Below are 22,295 nucleotides of genomic sequence, written 5' to 3' on the forward strand. Positions count from 1 at the left end.
GATACTGTGTGCAGGAGAAGGACAGAGGATAGGCGCAGTAGTACACTGAAGAGTGCAATGGCTGCTGCAGACAGGCCAAAGGCAGAAATGCAAAATTGAGCCAAAAAAAATCAATTTTTCAAGGAATTACGGGCTGCAGTCAGAAGGACGCAAAAAAGACTGATGTCAGTCCAAAGGATATAGAGTAGCAAGGAAAAAATGAGGCAGATAAATGAATGTTGGTTTTCTTGCTTCCCTCCTTCCTTTCAGTATCTGCACAGCATCTTGTGCTGCAGTGTACCTACAGTCCGTGTGGTGGTTTCCGTGTTCCCACAGAGAGATACTCAGTAAAGCTGAAATTTCAGCCCTGAAGAAGGACATGTAGTGCATCCAAAGTACTGAGCATGCTTAAAAGAGATGGCACAAGTACTGGCACCCAGGAAAGCAGGCACATAGTCTGCTCACATTGCTGTTGAGGGACAGCAGGTATTAGACCTTCGCTAAGAATGGTGGCCTAAAGTGACAAAGCCGGGATCTCTCAGCCCTTACCAAGCATGTTTGGGATTTGTGTCCACAGCGCTGGGGCCTGGTGAATCCCCAACAGAGGGAGCACTGCCGGTTGTTATACACAGTATGTATCCAAATACAGGATTCATTACGCTGCAGATGCTGCAACCTTCAAAAGTACTGAAATGTAAACTGAAAAGAATGTATTAATGAGCAAACTTGCTTGGCTTGGCGCAATTTACAAAGTGTTAGGTAAGCTACCAAAGTTAGAGCAGAGCTAATCACTGCTTCCCAGGTACAGAGAATGGACAACATTTTAGATAGCACCTGTTATTCCATGGTAATATTTAGCTTAAGGAGATGCCTACTGCTGACAGGCTGGCAGTTTTTACGAAAAAGGAGATTGTACTTTTTTCTTTTTTTTAATGTATGTGTAAGTTTGAGTGTTTCTCAAATTGTATTTGCTCCAAGGTCACAGCAGTCAGTCTGTGATGAGAACTTCCCAGATTTTCTCTATAGAGACGTGTTTTCTAAAGGTTTGTCCTCAGGTGTAAAACCTGAACCAACCAGAGTGCAAAAACATAATGTGTGTCCATATAACTTTGTTAGTGGAGCATTGTCCTGCTTGTGACTCTTCATGAAGCACAGGTAAGAGACGCTGTCTTTTTGTGGAAGAAACAAATGAGCTGACTTGAGATGACAGGAAAATTCAGGTTAGCAGGTAGTTTGCAGATCTCTGGTCCAACCTCCTGCACCGCTGTCCAGCTGTCTTCGTGGGAGAAAAAGTTACATGCAGAATACAGACTTTGAACTGGTGTAAGCCTCTCTTCTTTCATCTTATGTCTGTCACTTGTCCTCCCACCTTGCACCATTGTGAGGAGCCTGGCTCCATCCCCCTCAGTTACTCAGGGGATCTGTCCTAGCCAGCATAGGCTCATGAGAGGCAAGTCCTGCCTGACCAACCTCATCTCCTATGACCAGATGGATGAGGGAAAGGCTGTTGATGTAGTCTACCTAGACTTCAGCAAAGCCTTTGACGTGTTCTCCCACAGTATTCTGCTGGAGAAGCTGGCAGCCCTTGGCTTGGACAGGTACTCTCTTTGCTGGGTTAAAAATTGGCCAGATGGCTGGGCCCAGAGTGGTGGTGATTGGAGTTAAATTCAGGTGGTGACCGGTCACCAGTGGTGTTCCCCAGGGGTCGGTGTTGGGGCCCATCCTCTTTAATATCTTTATTGATAATTTGCACGAGGGAATTGAGTGCACCCTCAGTAAATTTGCAGATGACAACAAGTTTTCTAATCTTAACGATTCTATGATTCTATCTCCTACAGATAAGGAGGGGTCTGCTATTAGGTGCCCCTGAAGCTCTCTCTCATCATGGGGTTCTCCAACCCCAACCAGCTTGGGGCTCTCTGCAGGCTTCCCTCTACTTAATTGGTCTTCCCAGTGTCAAGGGGCCTAAAACAATTCCACTCCAGTTGTGGTCTAACAGGTGCTTAGTAGAGACACATAATCTCTTCCCTTGGTTGAGCTGTGCATACAGTCTGGGAAGCCTTTTTTTTGCACACCCCTCCCTCCCCCCACCCCCCAAACCCCAGCCCATTTCTGGGGGAGAAATGCAGGATATATTTTTTTTAAATAGGAGAAAATTTCCAAGCAGTAACTCAAATCTAATCATTACTCAGATATCTTTCTTAGTAACCATTTCTCTTAAAAATCTTGGCTCTTGCATCATTGGCGTACTCACTGTGTGTTGTGCCAATATCCATTCCTTTGTAGGACTGGATATTACTAGGTCCTGCATTATAGGCTGAAATCCCACCTGAAATGAGAAAGAAACACTTAAACAGAGGTGATATTTCTTCAGTACACAAAAGTCACAACCTAAATGTATTGTTTTAGTTTGTGCGTCTCTTTTCACCAGCATTTTTGGCCACAGTATTAGCATTTTCAGCTGCTTTTGTCACTGGGGTGTTCCATTTGTGTCTTAGCATTGTGCAGAAATCATGATTTGCATCCAGACTTGGTGCTCATTATCTCCTTGCTGTATTTTGCTAATCTAACATCTTCAGTTGTAGGACTGTTTCCTTTTGCTCGTATTCCTTCAACTCTAATGGCATTAATAACCTCAGACGTACTTGTATTGTAGTTGGAATAAAGGGCCCCAGCTACAGTGACGTCTTCAGCTGTGATCACTGCTCAAGAATAAACCATGTTTCCTTCAGTGAGGACCATATGGTTTAGGAATTAATGTGAATTAAGGTCTGTCTTTGGAGTTGTATGGATTGTAGCTTTTTATAGGTAGGTATAGAAATATGAAAGAAAGCAAATGGGAGGGTGAAGAGAAAAAAAAAATCTCCTTGCAACTGAAAAATGTCATGATATTTGCTGAGTTTTCCAAAAGTCTGCTAGAAAGCTAAACACATCATATTTTTCTGTTCCTTTTGGTGAGTACAATGAAATATTATTCCACATAGCAATAAAATGAGCAGGGGGACTGGGATGTGTTTAGTTTTTTTAAGTGCTCAGTTTTACAGCGTTACCATGCTTGACTTTTATATGTGTGAAGTGTTATAAAGCTGCCATTTTAGAGCTGACAAAGCCATGGCTTTGAGCTGCTGTTCCTTTTTCCACGTTGGGAATTTATTCTGGATTTTTATCATCCAACACAAAATCCCTGTGCCTTGTCTTACATGCTCTTCACTGTCCCGTGTCCCAACAGTCTTATGCCATTTGTCAGCCTGGAAGAAAGGAATATCAATGCACCAGGAAAAAAAATAAAAGTTTAGAGCTCTTCATCACTTACAGGCTGCCTGTACTCATTTTGATCTTTACTCTCATAGTTTAACTGTTTTTGTTGTGCAGAGAGGAAGCGAGGTCAGCCCAAGGAGTGGGCAAAGCCAACAGATGCATGAACAGCAGACTATGGGTGCACTGCACGGGAGAGGAGTGCCTGCCCCACCTCTGTCTATCCGAGCCTTATAAAACCAAGACAGCTGCTGCTGCAAAGACGACAGGGTGCCAATCACAGCGTTACTGCTGTGTAAGGATTTTCAGCTGTAAGACCATTGCTCCTGTCCTCCCCATCTGCATCGAGGGTGCCATAAACACTGTTTTCCCTCGGGGCGGCCCCTGGCTCTGTCTCTGTTCCGCTCTTCCCAGGGCAGGAGGAGCAGCTTTGCCTCTTACCCGCGAGGTAGTGCAGTGCAGCCCTCAGAGGGATGGAGGTCACAGGGAAGTGTATCCGAATGTGTGCAGCAAATGTTTGGGGATTGTACGGATAAGCGTACAACTTGGCAAACAAGTGAGGCATGAGTGTAGGCATGAATAATGAAGCAAGATTCCCCCCGCTAGCTCAGTCCCTGCGGTGCATAAAGGGTAATTAACCTGACTGCATGCAGCTGCAGCCTCTGGGCCTCTACACTTAGTTAAAAAAAGGTTTTTGAAACAAGATTTATTATCTAAAGTATGAAATAGGAACAATTAATCTCCTCGTTCCCCAGAGAGCCCTGGGAAGCAAGCAGCAGTTTCATCATGTAGATGCCAGCTGCTCTTGCCCTGATACTAACCAGCATCCCTCCCCTGGTGCTGGCAGCTGGAAAATGGGTCGATGCCAGTTATATTTGGCCAAAAAGATGTCTGAAAAGTGTTGGGGAAAGGGAAAAAAAAAAAAAAAAAGCCTTCTGGTGGACACTGTAGCCAGTTCTGGCTAAGCCTCTCATACTTAACAAAATACTTCAAACTTGGAAAGTCTGAGCTGAGTAAGCAGCACGGTGCTTGATGCAGCATTTCATTTCCTTTACCTTTTATCCGTCTTTCTCTTGGGACTGTACTGCATTTCTCTGGCAGTGGAGCGTGACAGCCCTTACCGCTGGACCTGCCTAATTTAAGTAATAATAGCCAGCCAAGATATCGCTCCAAGTTTTAGAGGGGGTGAGGGGCTGGGATGGGGAACAGGCCAGGTTGCGATCTTCCCTTGCCAAGTCCCACCTCTCTACTTCTTGCCTCGAAAGAGATGTAAACTTTTGCTCAGCTGAACCCAATGTCTTGGCAGCAAGATTAGGGGTTGCCTTTCAATGAGGCCCCTACTGAAGCTTTCTGCTTCAAAAAACAAGGATGAGATTTCTGTTTTTAAGAGGCCATACTTGCATTAAAACAAATCAATTTCTGTGGTCACCCATACCATCCTTCAGTAGTGTCCCAGCATATGACCATCAAGATAATACTGGCTATCACAGCTGGATCAACATACTCGCTGTTGCTGACTTTCATAATCTTGGCTTTATATTTCTCCATGTTCTTCAAATCTTTTTCAGCAAACTTCTCTGAAGCAGGAACTCCTACAGCAAAACGTGCATCGCTTTTCCTTTCATTTTAAAAATCAGAAACAAATTGTTCGAATGGTTATTATGACTGAGCTGATGTTTGGAATCCTTTTGAATCTCTTTAGAGAGAGGCACTAACAGAATCAACTAATTTTTGTGAAGTAGCCTAGATATCAATAGATGGCTAATAGAAAAAGATATTTTTTTTCAAAACCAGAGGGCAGTTCTATAATGTGCAGACTAAAAGATGTGTCTATTTTAAATCCAAGCCTTTGTTTGGATTAGTTCCAGATTTATTTCTTTTAATTTAAGGTTACACTAGGGAAACATTCAAAAACTTAGATCATGACAAAACCCTCATAAGGGAGAAAGAAAAACAGGTCTGACGGCAGGGATTGAATGTGCCCAGTGGACCTTGTGTCTTCTCTGTGATGGTCTTGAATATTCCTCGTAGCATCTCAAAGGCCCCTCCATTCCCAACAGAGAGGTATGTGCCCAAGTAGGATCTTTGTCACGGTGTAAATATCTGCTCACTTGGCACTGATGGTCAAGGACTTGGATTTGCCACAGGCCTGTGCATGGATTTGAGGGGAAATGAGCAACCAAATTATCACACACCTGGTGCTAACCCTTCCAGTTTGCAGACTCTGAAGCTCCAGACATGTTGACATCCAATGTCTTCCCACAGAGATCAGAACAGCCAAAAGAGCAGCATTTGCAATGAAAAGTCAGGCCAGAGCAGTGTGTGCAGCATGTGCCGTTGAAATATTTTCAGATCCAGAAGTGAAAATGATTGACATCATTTAGATACTAGCATGGACTTTCATGTAAGGAGATGAAGTTATGGCATCGTATTTGTGCACAATTAATTTTTCCTAGTTCTAGCTTGCATAAAACTCAGGTGTTCAATGTAAGCTTGCCACTCGGGCTTCCTGCAGAGCCAGTGCAGAAAAGCACCTCCAAAAGGCTCTTATCCATTTCAAAATAAAAAATCAATGAGTCAAAAGAAAGCCCGCACAACTAACTGGCTCCAGTTTGCTTTCCTATAGCTACTGTCAACAGAAAAAATCAAAGAGAAGCATCCTGTAAATGTCTTACTTGCAATTTAGCTACGTTTATCTGTTGCCTAACCACACTCTTGGAGAAGGTAAGTAAGATACAAACAGCAACGGAGAGGAACAATGCCAACCTGGGCTCAGCAGTTAATGGAAAAGAGACTTTGGTGGAATGAATTATTTACAAGAATATTAGAGAAATGTCACCGAGCTGACATGCTTGCTGCAGGATGTCTCCCCACCGTCTCTGGGCGCTTGCTAGAGATGTGCGGGTGTTACGGCTGCTGGCAGCCGCCTGGCGCAGCCAACTCGGCACTTCCTACACACCAGGGCTTTTACGGGAAATGGGAACGCCCAACAATTCCCCGTGTAGCCACCCAAACGCAAGGTTTCTTCTCTAGCCACCATTCAGAGAAGAAGTAACTTTTAATCAGATTCAAAACCTGGCTGCTAATTGTTTGGAAGTAGGAGGAGCCTCATCTGAAAACAGCAGGCTGCCTCTCGTTGGAAGCAATAAAGTGATGGCAATGGGAAAAGAGGAGCCTGAGCTTTTGGATGTAATAAAGTTACTGGAAGCAAAGACCCTGCAACACTACCACATAACAGAGCTGCAGTTACTGAGAATTTGGGTATGCAGGGGGTACGCGAGGCTCCTGGTTTTATCCCTTCTCAAAATGAGCATACAAATAACAACACAGCATGTATCAAAGCCACAGTAGCTGTTTGGAAATAAGAAGGCTAGCCACTGGATGGCAGACCTCCCCGTCACTCCTCGTCCGTGCTGACATGCCTCCCCTGTGCTGAGTTTTGTGAGAATGAAATGCTGTTTTACTCCGATCAGCTCTTTCACGTTGTAAGCCAGGGAACTCATCCTGTGTCATTGTCTTGAAAACCAATTCCATAACTCTTTCTTATACTGTTGGCACCTCAAATCAAGAATGAGCTGCAAAAAGTCCCTGCAGCCCCTGTGTGGAGCTTTTCATGTTCAAGATTGCAAACAAGACTGAAACACTGGGAATTACCTTGGACGGGAAGCAGATACGCTCATACAGAATTGACATAGATAAATATTGAAAATTGAGAATAACAATAAAGATGATTTACAAACCAGTAATCTCCAAATGGCCTGTGCTGCTACTCCGTTATTGCTGGGGGAAGATTGTGAAGGATGTACTAGATTGCTTAGTCTGCAACACAGTAACTGAAGCAGGCAGTAGATCTCCTGTGTTTTCTGAAGTCCTGTGCAGAAATTATCATTTAATCATCCGTACATGCATGGAACCTCACGTCGCACCTTGAGTACTATGTTCAGTTTTGGGCCCCTCACTACGAAAAGGACATCAAGTTGCTGGAGTGCATTGAGAGAAGAGCAATGAAGCTGGTGAAGTGGCAAGAAAACAAGATTTATGAGGAGCGGCTGAGGGAACTGGGGCTGTTTAGTCTGGAGAAGAGGAGGCTGAGGGCAGACGTCATTGCTCTTTACAACTACCTGAAAGGAGGTTGCAGTGAGGAGGGTGCTGGTCTCTTTTCTCAGGTGACAAGTGATGGGACACAAGGAAACAGCCTCAAGTTGCACCAAGGGAGGTTTAGATTGGATATCAGGAAGAATTTCTTCATGGACATGCTGGTCAAGCATTGGAATGGGCTGCACGGGGAAGTCCCCGTCTCTGGGGGTATTTAATAGATAGATGTATGGATGTGACACCAAAAGACATGGTCTAGTGATGGGACTTGGTAGGTCAGGTTGACAGCCGGACTTGGTGATCTTGAAGGTCTTTCCAACCTAGATGATTCTATGATTCTATGTCCTAAGAAATGTTTTCCTCAACAAATCTGTACCCAGCCTCCTGGGAGAGAATGGCATGTCTGCATTGTGGTTCACATCAAAAGCCCCTACGTGTGTGTGATACAAAGCAGCCTGGACACTCCAGCAAGTGTGGGAAGCTGCTGCAGACTCAGGCCTTTAGGCCTACCCGGTAGCATGGGGGCTGCAGGAGTGGCTGTAGATGAGGCTCCTCACAGCCCCACATCAGAGCTGACCTTCAGCACAGGCAGACAGACCGCTGGGAGGGAAGGGAAAGAAACTGCAGAACGTGCCAGTGCAGTCAGGGCCCAGCCAGTGTGGTCCCCCCAAGCCGACTCTTCTCTGGGCTGAGAGGACCCAACTCCTTCAGCTGCTCCCTGTGTGTGTCCTGTGCTCCAGCCCCCAACCAACGGGGTGGCCTCTACTGGAATCACCCCCAACATGTATGGGTCCTCCTTGTATCAGGGAGCCCAAAACTGGGTACAGTGCTCCAGATGTGGTCTTACAAGCACCAAAGAGAGGGAAATGATCACTTCCCTCAGCCTGCTGGCCATGCTTTTGCTAATGCAACTCTTTAGCAACATCTCTGCAAGGGCTTATGTCCACCAGGGCTACAGGGCCCTTTTTACACAGCATAATTTCTGGGCAGCTGGCCCCCAGCCTACACCAGTGCACGGGGTTATTCTGTCCCAGGGCTTTGCCTTTGTCCTGGTTGATCTTCATGGGCTCGATGTTCATAAAGGCCAAGAGCAAGGTCCTGCACCTGGATCAGAGCAATCCCAAGCGCACATACAATCTTGGTGGAGAATGGATTGAGAGCAGCCCTGAGGAGAAGGACTTGGGGTGCTGGTTAATGAAAAAATCAACATGAGCTGGCAGTGTGTGCTTGCAGCCCAGAAAGCCAACCACATCCTGGGCTGCATCAAAAGCAGTGTGGCCAGCAGGGTGAGGGAGGTGATTCTTCCCCTCTGCTCTGCTCACCTGGAGCACTGTGTTCAGCTCTGGGGCCCGCAGCATGAGGACATGGATGTATTAGAGTGCGTCCAGAGGAGGCTCATGAGGGTGATCAGAGGGCTGGAGCACCTCTCCTATGAAGAGTGCTCCTACAGAAATATGAGTACACTGGAGTCCTGTTTCATTTGCTAATAACACATTTATTCATTTTCTATTTGCTTATTTCTGTATGACTGAAAGCTGAGAGAAAAATCCATCTCTGTTCTATGCATTTATATGAAAAATTAGAATTCAGAAAAAAAATGACTACTCCACAATATGAAGTATCAGGCAGCTCTGAAAAAAATAAATCATTAAGCAGATACCCAAGGAAGTATTTTGCCTTTTGATTTCTTAAGAGAACAACAGGTTTGAGCAGAAATGCACTTTAAGATCTGGAAGGCAGAAAATTATCAATAGCAATGCAAGATAGGCCTCAAAGCAATACAAGATAGGCCCCAAAACTAAGAGAAATATGTAGATAGCACAAAAGAATCTGTTAATATTCCCTTTGTAAAATCCAAACCATATTGCTTTTAAAGAAACTACATTACCAGCGTCTCACTGAATATTGTTTCTGTAAATGGGAGCTTTAGCCTGCAAATTCTTGTTTCACATAAGTCGTTCCTGTACATTTGCATCTGTATGGACTTGGATACATCTTCTTCCTTTGTGTTTTGCCTCCCTCCTGGGTGTCAGGAAGGCGATGGTAGGGAAGTCACTCGGTGCAGGTGCCCCAGGCTAGTATCCATGCTGCTTGTAATACTGGGCTCGAGCGACCACATCGTTGGCGTAGTCATCGTGGGTAGTGCCAATGTCCATCCTTGCATAGCTTCGGACATTCCCAGCTCCGGCATTGTAGGCAGAAATCCCACCTGAAATGAAACGCCGAAAGATGTCATGCAGACTTTAAACAAAATTCCACCCTGATGCATCCTGTTTTTGCTTGTGTAGGAAGCTTTCACTTATCAGGACTTTGGAATTGGGGATGTGGTGTTATCAGAGCTTCTCTGTCTTAACCAGGGCTCTGCAAAAGGCCTACATGTATTGCTGCCTCTGCCAACACATTGTAAAGATACTGGGGGGTATGTTCACAGACACTTGCAGCTTGATGAATTTGCATCACCCACCTGGCCCAGCACAAGGCCTCCAGCTGCAGCAGGCTTGTTCACAACGCAATATAAGATCCAACAGCCTCATAACTTCTCACTCATTCTTGAAAACTACTGCTCTCTAAAGAGTGTTAAAACATAATCACACCTTGCACTGCACAGGGGCTTCCCTTGCTGCCAAGCAGCAGGCAGTTTTTCCATGTTGCATGACACCATTTTGCAATCCCCAAATACCTCTTTCTCCCCATCAACAGCAACACAGAGAGAGCTGCTGGCTGCGTTCAAGCTACTCAGAGCTACTTATTAACTTGGGTGGTTGTAGGAGATTCTTTGTTGTCAGATGAGGAGAGTTTGACTCTTCTATAAATCAGATTTCAGCTGTATAAATATTTGCTGCATGGCACTGAAAACACGCAGAGGCTGCCACGTTAAGGAAAGGCAGAAACAACACAGTTTGCCAAACCTTGCCTTTTGCCTGTGAAATAAAAGCTCTGAAAAGCTAAGTGACACTCTTAGAAATGTAGTCATTGAGGAACAAAGGAACTTTGAAAGAGAAAACTTGCAGGACTAGTGGATGAGGGCCCCTGGAACACTGTCCTTAGGGACAGAAGAACTGATCAGAGCTGGCAACTCTGTAAGGACACTTCCCTTAGAGTGCAAGAGCTCTCCGTCCCCATGTAGAAGAAATCCAGCAGGGAGGGCAGGAAGCTGGGATTGCTGAGCAAGGCTGAGGTGCAAAAAGGAAACGCACAGGCAGGGAAAGCAGGGACATGTGGCCTGGGAAGAGTACAGGGATGCTGTCTGGATGTTCAGGGACGGGGGCAGGAAAGCTAAGGCACAAATGGAACTGAGCTTGGCAAGGGAAGCAAGAAAATAACAAGGGATTCAATGGGTACATTGGCCAGGAAAGAAAGACCAAGGGGATTTATTCCCTCTGATGGATGATAATGAAGAACTGGTAATGACACAAGGAGAAGGCTGAAGTACTCAAAAACTCCTTTCCCTCAGCCTCCACTGCCAGTCAGGCTTCCCATGTCTCTCGTTTCCCTGAACCTGTAGGTGAGGGCTGAGGGAGCAAAGTCCCTCCCACTGTAAGCAAAGAGCAGGTTCCAGACCACCTGATGAAACTAAACAGGTACAAGTCTATGGGGCCTGATGACATGCCCTGACAGGGGCCCCGAGGGAACTAGCTGATGTAGTTGCCAACCCTCTCTCCAGTGTATTTGAAAAGACCTGGCAGTCAGGTGAAGTCCCTGGTGACTGGAAAACGGGAAATATCACTCCCATTTTTAAAAAGGGTAGGAAGGGGGACCCAGGGAACTACAGACCGGTGAGCCTAATGTGAACCTAATGAGGTTCAACAAGTCCAAGTGCAAGGTGCTGCACCTGGGTTGGGGCAATCCCAGGCATGAGTACAGACTGGGAGAAGAACTCACTGAGAGCAGCCCTGCAGAGAAGGACCTGGGGGTTCTGGTGGACAAAAGCTTGACAGGAGCCAGCAGTGCGTGCTTGCAGCCCAGAAGGCCAACTGCATCCTGGGCTGCATCACCAAAGGAGTGGCCAGCAGGGCGAGGGAGGTGATTGTCCACCTCTACTCTGCCACCTGGAGTGCTGCATCCAGGCCTGGAGCCACAAGCACGAGAAGGATGTGGGGCTGTTAGAGTGGGTCCAGAGGAGGGCCACAAAGATGATCGGAGAGCTGGAACACCTCTCCTATGAAGAAAGGCTGAGAGAGATGGGGCTGTTCAGCCTGAAGGCTCTGGGAAGACCTCACTACTGCCTTTCATTACTTAAAGGGGGCTTAGAAAAAGATGGGGAGTGACTTTTTACAAAGACAGATAATGATGGGACAAGAAGGAATGGTTTTAAATTAAAAGGGGAGATTTAGATTAGCTGTTAGGAGGAAATTCTTCACTCAGAGGACAGTGAGGCAGTGGAACAGGTTGCCCAGAGAAGCTGTGGGTGCCCCATCCCTGGAGGAGTTCAAGGCCAGGCTGGATGGGGCTTTGGGCGACCTGGTCTGGTGGGTGGCATTGCCACCCATGGCAGGAGTGTTGGAACTGGGTGATGTTAAAGGAGATCCAGTTCCAACCCAAGCCATTCTATGACTCTGTGAAATCATTCAGTGTGTTCTTGTCCTAGACTTTTTCTTCTCTCCTGGACAAAATCTGTGTTCTGCACATTACCTTTCAGCTGCTGATCCTTTGTCCAGCTTGGGAACTTCTTTTGTATTGTCTTTATAAAATTGATAAGTATTGTTGTGCCCTGAGTGATATGGACTTCTCCATTCCACGTTCCCTGGGGTTTATGGCTTCTTTTGTCAACCTAGAAATATCGAAAAGTCATTTCCCTGTGGTAACGGATGACATGTTTAGGAGGTTTACTTTTATTCATATGACATTAGTTTGTCGGGTTTTAGTGGAGCATCAACAAATACCTGCATTAAACCAAATCCATTTCCACGGTCACCCCAGCCGTTCTTCAGTACTTTACCAGCGTGAGATTCACGAGAGATGATGCCAGCAATCACAGCGGGCTCAACACACAGCTTTTCGCCAACTTTCTTAATGATTGTTTTGTATCTATCCATAGCTTGTAGGTCTCGTTCAGCAATTTTTTTTGAAGCTGAAACTCCTGTAATTAAAACCAAAAGTAAAGATGTCTTGTCTTCAGGAGGCAGACCATGCCTCTAGGTATTTTATGCAGGCTCAGCAGCCAGTGTGTGTCCAGCATTTTGAAAATCTGAAAGACTTGGGATTATTGTGCTACCATGGAAGAGAGCAATCTGGCAGAAGAGTGATACTCACCGCAATAGTTTAAGCCCTCTGGTTTTGCAGTTTTGCATGAAGCCCCGGTGGTGTCAATTCTGTTTACATTGCCGTAGCAATCCGTGCGGCCCTGGCAGGCACCTGAAAAGGTTGCATGGAAAGAGTTAAGCATCCAGCACCCTACATCCTGCACCTTGCAACTGGCACCCTGCACCCACCCCTCCCTCGGAGGTAACCCCTCTGGCAAGACTCGCAGGAGGAGCTGAGCATCTTCCTGGCCCAACACAGTTTGATGGCAACTAAGATTCTGGGGAGGGGACAGAGGGAGGTGTATTAATCTCCTGGGTCTGCTCGGGGGATGAGTGTGGTGGGGCAGTGTGCGATGCTGACTTACCCAGGAGGGCAGCAAGGCCCAGCAGCACGAGCATCAGGCTCATGGGGTAGTTCTTCTTGAGCACACAAAGCAACCTGCAAAATCAGAAAACAAGAGGAAATGAATACGTCTCACTGCTTGCTGAGTAAACACGAAGGAACTGTTTCTGAGCTGATGGGTTATTTCTCTTGGTTGGATGTGCAAAGCGATATTTAAATGCAGTCATGTCCCTCTGCTGGCTTGCAACCTCTCACCAGAGCCTTGGGACCTCTCATGTCTGCTGATGTTTCCAGCACACATTTTCTACACTGTCTTAGTAACTTCCTTCCAACCTCCTCCAGCTCCAATATTTAATTCAGAAAAAAATGAGTGATGTTCAGTGCTCTTCGCTGCTGTGCTCCCACCATGAATTCCCTTATTCTGTACCCATAATCTAAGCAAACCACCCTCATGACATCATGTCAGCTTTGCTGGAGTCTTCAGAGGCTTTATATGCAGAAATTAGCACTTGCAAGCTACACTTTGTCTAAATTATTGTGGATGACTATTTCAGGGTGAGCTGTACTCTGGGAGCACCCACTTCCCCTCGCTGGCTGCTAAGGGAACCAGGGGAGATGGGCTCACATGTGGATAGGAGCCATCTAAATTCAGGTGAGATGAATCTGGGTCTAGAGGACAAATCTTCTTGTCCTTATGCAAGCAGAAATCTCATGCAGCAAAAACCTGCAGCCTCTGGGCTGCTGAGGAGGTGGTATTGCTGAAGGGAATAAGAAGCCCCCCTCACCCGAAGTGGTATCTTACCTACTTTTCTTCAGCTCAGCTACTGCCACAGGTCTGAGGTCTGGGGAGGTTTAATATATAGGGTGAGCTGCCTTCCGTTCTGTGGTAATCTGACACTGTGTTGAAATGCACTGGGCTGTGGTTTTGTAAGGTTTAACAGCAATTTTCCACTGTGAACAGAACCTGTTGCACTATAAACATTGGCATGGTGGCAAGTACGTTCTTGGGAGTGGCATTTCCCAGATGTCAAAAAGAAAAAAAAAACACCTTGTTTTTCTCTGGGTGACTCTTGTGTTTCACAACCTATTCCTGGAGGGAACCACAGTGAGGGCTGAGCATCCACCTGTCATGCAGGTGTTTGTCCTGGTCCCATCCTGGTGTCCTGGGCTGTGTCCATACTGCTCGAGAGCAGAGCGCTGGGGCTGCCCCCTGGCTCAGGGCTGGCTGCTGTGCTTCTCCTGACAAACTCCTTACCGGCCCCAGAAAGACCTCTCTCTCCCTCCCTCCATTCCCCAGACACATTTCTGCTTTCCCCACCACTTCAATTGCTCTCTGAAACCCCTCTCTTCTCCTGCCCCACCTCTGTCCAGAGCCAGTTTTGGGGAGGTGCAGCCCTTGGAGGAAGAAAAAGGATGCAGCAAAGCTCAGTGGCCAAAGGTGTTGTGCTATAGCCTGTTGGGCAGTGGTGCGGATCTCCTCATAGCAGTGCCCAAAATCAGAGAATCACAGAATCACAGAATGTTTTTGGGTTGGAAGGGACCTTAAAGACCACCTAATTCCAACCCCCTGCCATGGGCAGGAACACCTCCCACCAGACCAGGTTGCCCAAAGCCCCATCCAGCCTGGCCTTGAACACCTCCAGGGATGGGGCATCCACAGCTTCTCTGGGCAACCTCTTCCAGTGCCTCACCACTCTCTGAGTAGGGAATTTCCTCCTAATACCTAACCAAAATCTGTCCTCTTTTAGTTTAAAACTGTTACCCCTTGTCTTATTACTGCATTCCCTGATAAAGAGTTGCTCTCCATCTTTCCTGTAGACCCCTTTTAAGCACTGGAAGGCTGCAGAAGAAAGAGTATCGGCTTCTGTGGCTTCTGTTTTTTTTTCTTTGGAGGCTGTGGTCAGTCTCCAAAGGGTGTGTAGAAAGTGCAGTGAGGATATCTTGGGCCAGAGATGACCAACTGTATTTGTGGTGGGACTGATGAGTTCTGCCAGTGCATTTCTTCACAAGTTGCCTTCGCTGGTACACAGTGATGCAGTGAGCATCACTCCACCTCCCAGAGCACATCCTGGACACAGAGCCACTGCATGGTGCTAGCAGCGGTTAAAGGAGCAGTGTGCTGCTCCCCCAGGTTTACATTTATTGTTCCCTTGTTCCGTAGCTGGTGAGTGCTTAGGGGCCTGGAAATTTTGCTCAAGAATATTGTTATTGTAACATTATCTTTTTGAAATGTCACAGAAGGAGAAGCTGATAACGAACAAAGGACTGGGGATTTCTACTCTCTTTTAGTTGGAAAGAACAAGGTAAATAACAATAAATTGACTATTAATTAATTGCTGTGGTCCTGGGGCTAGCCGAACCTCTCTTTGTGCTTGTCTATGCCTTCTCCAAAGGATCCCTCTCAAGCCCCATGATTTCACCTTTCCCAGAGGTACCATGCTCCCATGGTGGGATCACCATGATAATGTGTCAGCAGTGCCTTCCCAGCCACTCCGATCTGCTCTACCTCTGCAGTTTACTCCCTCTGGTAGCCAGAGGAATGCCATGATAAAAAACAACCTTCTTAAAAGGTTGCATATTTAGCTCTAAAAACAAAGTCCAGCTCCTGCACCCTTTTTTGCTGCAAGGGTGCGTTACCTGCTCATGGTCAACTTGTTGTCCACCAGGATAGCCAGGACCTTCTCTGTGGAGCTGATTTCCAACTGGCTGGTTCCCAGCAAGTACTGGTACACGGGGCTTTTCCATCTAACTTGGCACTGCCTATAGTTGAATTTCAAGAGATCCCTGTCCAGCCTGTCCGTGTCCCTCTGACCAGCAGCAGTGTCCTGGTAAGCACCTGTGGACTTGCTGGGAGTGGTCTCTAGTCCAAGTAGGGATTGAGGACACTAAACAGTCCAGGTTACAGGATTGGTCCCCAAAGGATGGCACGAGTAGCTGGAAACCAGCAAGACTTTGAATTTTAAGGCATCACCCTTTGGCCACAATGGTCTGTCAGTTCTTCATCCTCTGTATAGGGTGACAATAATCCTACTACTGAAATAGCTCAGGTATGTGGCACTGTGGCCACCTACAGCACATATAGCAAGGGTCTCAATGATCCAGTCAATAAATTGTGTTCATGAACTACCAGCAGGCAGCTCTTAATTTATCACAGCAATCGTATGGGAGAGGCGACTCTGGTTCACCCAGAAGTCAGACTGATGGGCACTGGGTCAGACCTGGTACCAGCTACTCTTTAATGGTATGTTGCCTTCTTCACCTCTTAACTGAGCAGCATTCGTTTTCCCCTGCTCTTTTTGTAGGACATCCTTCATCTGCTGGAGTCCAGGTGACCACTACTGAACTTCCTTGTCTTGTGTAATGTCCATCAAGATCTGCCACAAGCTGTCTGCTCACGTCCTACTTTGGGACACGGAGTGGAATTTAAATATTAATTTCTATATTATCCTCCTATTTCCCTGTACCCTAACTTGTGCCATTCCAGGAGCCGGCATGTGGAAAGGTTTAATTTCAGTAATTAGGAACTTTCAGCACTAGCTGAAAATAAAAATAATAAAAATAAAAATAGAAAACCTACCTTTGTGGGCCTTTAGGTACAATAGGTGGTTGTACTAAACTTCTTCAACATGGTGGTAAATTGAGTTATGGCTGAATCAACTGAGGTTTGGCTGAGTAGGCAGGGAAATAATGAAATAACAGCTGGTTTAAAGGCCAGAAATGGGACCAGCAGCAGGGGTATTTTCTCCACACCTGCCTGGCAACAAGAAGCCTTTGCTGTTCTTCAGGAGGCATGGTGCTGGGAGCAAGGGCTGCAGCAGGGCAGTTTGCAGGGGTGAAGGCCCAGGAGAGTCCCCAGTCAGCTTCGCCCTCAGCACCCAGGCTTGTTCCTGCTCTTGAGAGTTTCTCCTCTATTGCTAATTAGCTCAATAAGGGTTAATTTAGAAATGAGTGATCCTAGTTACGCCTTCAGGGGAGAAACTAGACTCCTGCAAGCTTCCCAGTGCAATTAAGCCCACTTAGGCTGTGCAGGAGGATGGGAGCCACCCCGTCTATGACAGGAGGTGGGAGGCTCTGGGTGCCAGGAGGCCCCTGGTCCTGAGGGGAAATGAGGGGGGGCCGTAAATAGGGCCTGGAGCACCAGTGAGGTAGGAGAGGTAGGCAGAGGGCATGATCCTCAGTGCAGGGATGAGATGGTGGCTTAGAGAGCCATGTGAGGAGCCTGGGGAGCTTCAGGGACAAGAGGAACCAGCCTAAGAGGGGTGGGCCCCACCTGAGCTGTAATGGAGCCAGGCTGCAGCTCTGGAGGTTGGGAAGGTCATGGAGGGACATTTAAACCAGAAGCTGGGGAAAGCTGGCAGATGCAGAGGAATACCCGATTTGGACTGATGGGATCTCAGAGACTTGGTGGAGGCTAGAAAATCCATGGGATACAGCACTGCCAGCCTGCCAGCCTTACAGGAATGAGATGTAGTGGTGGAGGAGGGATGCCGTATATGAAGGATACAACTGTAGCACCATAAAAATATTTCATGAAAAGTGAGGCACCCTAAAATCCCGTGGGTGGAAATCCCAGACAATACTAAAAAAAATGTCATGGTTCGACTGTACTATTGTCTCTCTATGAAGACAATGCTGGTCAGTGAGACTGGAGAAGCAGCAAATACAGGACAGTGGTAAGAGCAGGAGCCTACGTGTAGGCTAGGCCAATGCCTTGTCAGGGTGAGATACAGAAACAGAATTTGTGGTGGCAATAAATCAGAAAGAGATGAAGTGGAAAATGAAGGTCATGTTCCCTCAGTATGAGAGTTTCAAGGAAGCCAGTTAAGAAAACTGAGGCAAACATTAAAAGCAACAGTGCCTACCAAAAAGGAACAGCCCCAAACCAGAGAAGCCCGTAAGCATCCTGGAGGCTGTTCAAAAATAAACTTGTTGGAAGCCCACTTTGAGGGTCTCTGCCTCTCAACAAGGATGTAGACTAGGAGGAACCTGACTAGAATCAACAGGGGAATGGTACAGCCCTGTGATGAGGGGGGATGAAAGAGGCTAGGGGATGAAAGAGGCTGGAAAGCAAAAATGTTGGTCAACACATCCTGCAGCATAAAACCTAAGGGGCACTGAGTGAAACCAGGAAGAGACCAGTTTAAAACAGGCAAAAGGCAACATTTCTTTCTGCAGTAGAAGGTGGACTTCTGGGCTGACAGCACTGACACTTTCCCAAAATGACTGGATGGATTCAGCAGCATCGTACAGAGTGGATGTGCATGCCTTCCCCAGGCAGCATCTTCTGCTACTGCTGCTGGAGGCAGACCTGTGGGGTGCCCACGAGGCGTTTCTCACATTCATCTGACATCTCCAGCTGAAGGAAGGGCCAGTGTTGCCCTTTCTGACCTGTATAAACATGAACTTGTTTCTACCAGGAAGAAAAATCGTAAGATGAGCCTAATATTTTGGGGTGTGGTTCTGCGTGTGCAACCACAAAAAAGCTCAGACAGGGGAACAGGTTCTTAGCTGGGAAATCCCAGCCCAGTTTTTCAACAGGCAGCAAAGCAGAACAAACAGCTTTTCAGATCTGCATTGCTGTGGTGGCATTTCCCATTGTTTTATGTCTCTTGGAGAGAAGAAGTGGACATGTAGCCCAGATCCATCCAAATCCAGCATTCAGAGTCAGCCACCGAAGGAACCTGCACGCCCACATGGCTCACGGCTCTGGCCCATGGGGAGTTGCTTTTGGCAGTGTTTTCCTGCCGTTTCAGCTGTTCCTGTGTTGGTTGCTCACTCTGCCTGGTGTCCATGGGAGTCCATCACTGCAGCCCCAGGCTCTAGGCAGACCTGTGCCTGAGCCGTGGAGGGGTCAGCCCACACCACCAGCAGCTTAGCCAGGGGATGAGGGAGAAAACTTGACATGTCAGGTGTGCTATTTATTATAAAAAAGCACATTTAAATACTCTTCTCAAGATTGGTAGCAGAAACAGTGCACAAGATCCTAACAAAGAAGCTCTTGCTTACTTGTCTGCAATTTATTGTCTTTCCTATTTGCTGACTGTGGAGTCTAATGGCCTGAAAAAGGTCTTTCCTTCACCTCGTGCATTCCCCAGATCTACAGCAGCATGGCATACACACATTTTAAATACAGGTCTTGTTTGTTCCTTAAAACGTTCAGTGAACGTTGCATTGCTTCACTGCCCTTAGAATATTTTTGAAATAACCGACACAGACCTGTTGCCAAACTCAACACTACTTTCCTTACACTCTAGGGGAAGGGAAGGATGTGGGTCATTGCCCTCCTTTACTTTTGCTTGTTAGAAAATTAAGACTGTCATTTTTTCTCTTTTCTGAAAAAAAAAAAAAGTCTAATTCATTTTTTATTATAGGCTGTACGTTCCACTTGACTTGCAGTTTTCCCGATAACATTCTTGTTGGTGCAACACATCCAAACACCAAGCCTCACTGATGCTGACTTCAGAAGAACAGGGAGGAGAATTACCCCAGGTGCTACATTCACTGTGCTATGATAAAAATAAGTCCCCCAAAGGCATTGTCCCTCTTTTTTTTTGTTCCCTTCTCCCTTTTCCTGGCATCAGCTCATTGGGTTTCCACAGGAATGCCCCAGCCCTTTTCACGGGATGGCCACCTGCCTGCTCCTCCCCTGCTTATGCCTGTGATAAAGCTCCTTGAGTGTTTTGCAATTGTGTTTACTCAGTTTCAGTACTTTGATTCCTAATGGGTTTCCTTAGTTTTTAACCTTTAGTAGAAGTGCTTGTGTTCCCTCTCAGTGTGGTCTTCACCCACAGTTTGATAGCTCTAGTCCAACATTCACATCACAACCACAAGTTGTACATAAATCTCTGCAGGACAGACTTGTGCGGCTCTGCTTGAAACATCTCACCAGTTTGACCAAAAGCTGCTGATAACTTCTCCAAGCAGTGATTTTTGTTCTTTTCTTAAGGCCCTTGACATATCAGGGTACTTCACGGATCACTGGTGAAAGCCTTATTGAGCTCATGATATGGCACAACCGCAGCGTCTCTCTTGGCAACTTACCCAGTGAGATAAGGTCTGTGGTTGGTTTGAGGCAATTTATTCCTGGCAAGCCACACTGCCAGAGCCCTCCTGACTGCTTCTTGATGCCTTGTTGTCCCCCAGGTGCTCACAAAGTGATTGTTCAATCCTTTATTCCTATGTCTGTCCAGGTGCTGCAGCTGGGCTCCTCAGTCTATGCTTCTCCGGACCTTTCTTTCTCCTTTTGTTTAGCTCTTCTCTTTCCTGACCCGTACTTCAGCTTTCCGTGACATGCTACATGGCAGAAGATCACTCGCTTTGCAAGCTGCTTGTTTTTCACAATAGGCTCGGTGACCGAGCGTGCTGCCACAGCAGCCCCGTGCGTCCCAGCTGGACAAGCAGCTCCGAGTACAATGGACATGAGTGACCAGGGAAAGATCAGAGAGCAAAAGCAAGGCAAACTCTGCTTGTTAAGAAAGCTTTTGCTCAAACCTGAAAGCAATATGCTGATGTTAAACTCTCCTTAATTATTTACTCCTTCCTGCCAATTTATCAAGCAATTATATTTCAATTCACTTTCCACGGGGATTTTCCCTCCTCTGTACAATCTGCTGATACCATAAAATAATATTTGCAACAAAATATGGAATTGCTGAAATCAGGACCTTTAAATAAACTTTTAAACATTTCCTTGTGCAATGCTGCAGAAAGCAGCAGGCAGATCTGCAGCCCCTCGGGTGGTGTTACCTTAATGTGAAGCAGCAGCCTCAGAGGTAATGCACGCAGAAATTGGACTCCCAAGGTGTCCACAGATCCACAGGGATGGCAACTCATACTAGTGTCATGGAGCTTGCTGGCAGCAAATAAAGGTGATGTGAGGGGAACAAAGAAAGCTCCACTCTTGTGCACCCTCCAAACTCAAAAAACAACTCTGCAGACAGAGGCAGCAATGAGATTCCCTGCCCCAGCCCTTGTGATGTTTATATTGTTCTACCAAAAGCGTTTATATAGGTCACACACAGTGTAAGGTGTGTGTATAATAGAGATTTACATAACATAATGAAGCAAAGATTTCAATTAATTTTACGTAAGCTGTTTCAAGTAGAGATAATGAAACTGTGTGTTATGTCTCACAAGTCTGTATTACAAAGTAGTCATTTTACTAAAATTATCTGAGTATAGCACAGAATTCACTAGAGACTAATTAATACATAGCTGAATATCTCCGGTGGCTCAACACTGAACTGTTCCTGTAGTCTTAAAAACAAACAAATAAAACCCACAGTAATGTTAGAGGTGCCCTATAGCTCCCTCTGGTCTCCAGAGACGACAAAGCATGAATTTGCCTGCAAATACTTCAGTTACTCACAGTCCTTGCCGTGACGGTAAGCAGATGAGTGACTGACGAGATTGTAGGAAACCGAGCACAGAGCTGAAATTGCCTGGCTTGCAAAAGCTGTCTCCAAATCAGCTTTCGCACTGCCTGTGTCAGCTCTGACCAGCAGTGACCACCAGACACATCTTCTACATCAGCGGTGGTGACAGCTGCCAGGAAGATGCCCTGGTGCCCCTGAAATGGTGATCAGCACTAAACACGGATGCCCCAGTTCCCTTGTCCTGGGCTTGGGCTGCCATGCATCTGCCTCTGAGCCCACTTCCGCTGCTCTGCAGCTCAGGTTTCCTCTTTCATTTCTCAGAAAGTCCCACACTGGGTTATTTACCAGAGTCACACGTTGCTACCCACTCAGCTTCTTGAAACTGCAAAGATGAGTTGTTTGCCAAGCAACAAAAAAATTGGAATACATCGTTTCTCTTTATTTGGATTCTCATTAAACCAAAATTTGCACCCAGACCCATCCACATTGAAGAATACTTTCAAACAGAATTTATACACCCAGAGCTAATTCACTCCTAATTAAAAGTCAGGATTCCTGGCAGAAGGACAGAAGACGATATGCACGCTTTTAAACTCAGCAGGCCCCAGCACAAACGCGCCAAAGGAAAGGAGGGAAGGTGGTGAGTTTTCTACCAGCACTATTACTGCAATGCGGCTCCTGGGACAGGGATACCTGGGGCCAGCTCCTGCTCAGAGGATGGTTCTGTAACAGAAAGGTGATTTGCATGCCCACTACAGCACTTGTAGCGTTTCCCATTTAGAGGATTTCCCTCGTGCAAGGCTGTTTTTCTCCCTGTAGGGGTAACCAGCCCTTAAGGGGCTCCTGGGCTCATGGGAGCACCAGGAGAATGCTTGGTGGTTCCCCCCACAAGGCTGGCCCCAGGAATAAGCAGCTAACAGAAGTGTGCAGAGATGAAAGACTCAGAGAGGAGCCTCTTCATTGCCAAGCAGCCAGCACCATCAAGGGGGAGGAAGACCTTAGCTC

At 46.6% G+C, this 22,295-nt stretch overlaps 1 protein-coding gene and 1 pseudogene across 2 annotated transcripts; both read right to left on the bottom strand.

Annotated features, from left to right (window-relative positions):
* Window positions 1-2,692: 2,692 nt before the first annotated feature.
* Window positions 2,693-4,782, bottom strand: LOC106035678 (lysozyme g-like; annotated as a pseudogene).
* Window positions 4,783-8,803: 4,021 nt separating this feature from the next.
* LOC106035746 (lysozyme g) lies at window positions 8,804-21,542 on the bottom strand. 2 transcript variants are annotated; one of them, XM_013180777.3, is made up of 6 exons: window positions 21,284-21,542; window positions 12,938-13,011; window positions 12,583-12,684; window positions 12,213-12,409; window positions 11,962-12,100; window positions 8,804-9,538 (listed from the first exon to the last, which is right to left on the bottom strand). In XM_013180777.3, the coding sequence occupies exons 2-6, from the start codon at window positions 12,978-12,980 to the stop codon at window positions 9,405-9,407; spliced, it is 615 nt and encodes a 204-aa protein (XP_013036231.1). In that variant the 5' UTR covers window positions 12,981-13,011; window positions 21,284-21,542; the 3' UTR covers window positions 8,804-9,404. The 2 variants fall into 2 exon arrangements, with proteins under 2 accessions (XP_013036231.1, XP_013036229.1); XM_013180775.3 differs by lacking the exon at window positions 21,284-21,542 and adding an exon at window positions 13,718-13,855.
* Window positions 21,543-22,295: the final 753 nt, after the last annotated feature.

This window comes from Anser cygnoides, chromosome 1, assembly GCF_040182565.1.
Source record: "Anser cygnoides isolate HZ-2024a breed goose chromosome 1, Taihu_goose_T2T_genome, whole genome shotgun sequence".
Lineage (NCBI taxonomy): Eukaryota > Metazoa > Chordata > Aves > Anseriformes > Anatidae > Anser > Anser cygnoides.

Bases quoted from the DNA above. Each gene is read 5' to 3' on its own strand.
- LOC106035746 (XM_013180777.3), bottom strand. From the start codon at position 12,980: ATGAGCCTGATGCTCGTGCTGCTGGGCCTTGCTGCCCTCCTGG. The intron at 12,101-12,212 runs GTATTTGTTGAT...CGATATTTCTAG, and splicing joins ATGGATTTGGTTTAATGCAG to GTTGACAAAAGAAGCCATAA. The intron at 9,539-11,961 runs GTAATGTGCAGA...GTTTCATTTCAG, and splicing joins AAAGGATCAGCAGCTGAAAG to GTGGGATTTCTGCCTACAAT.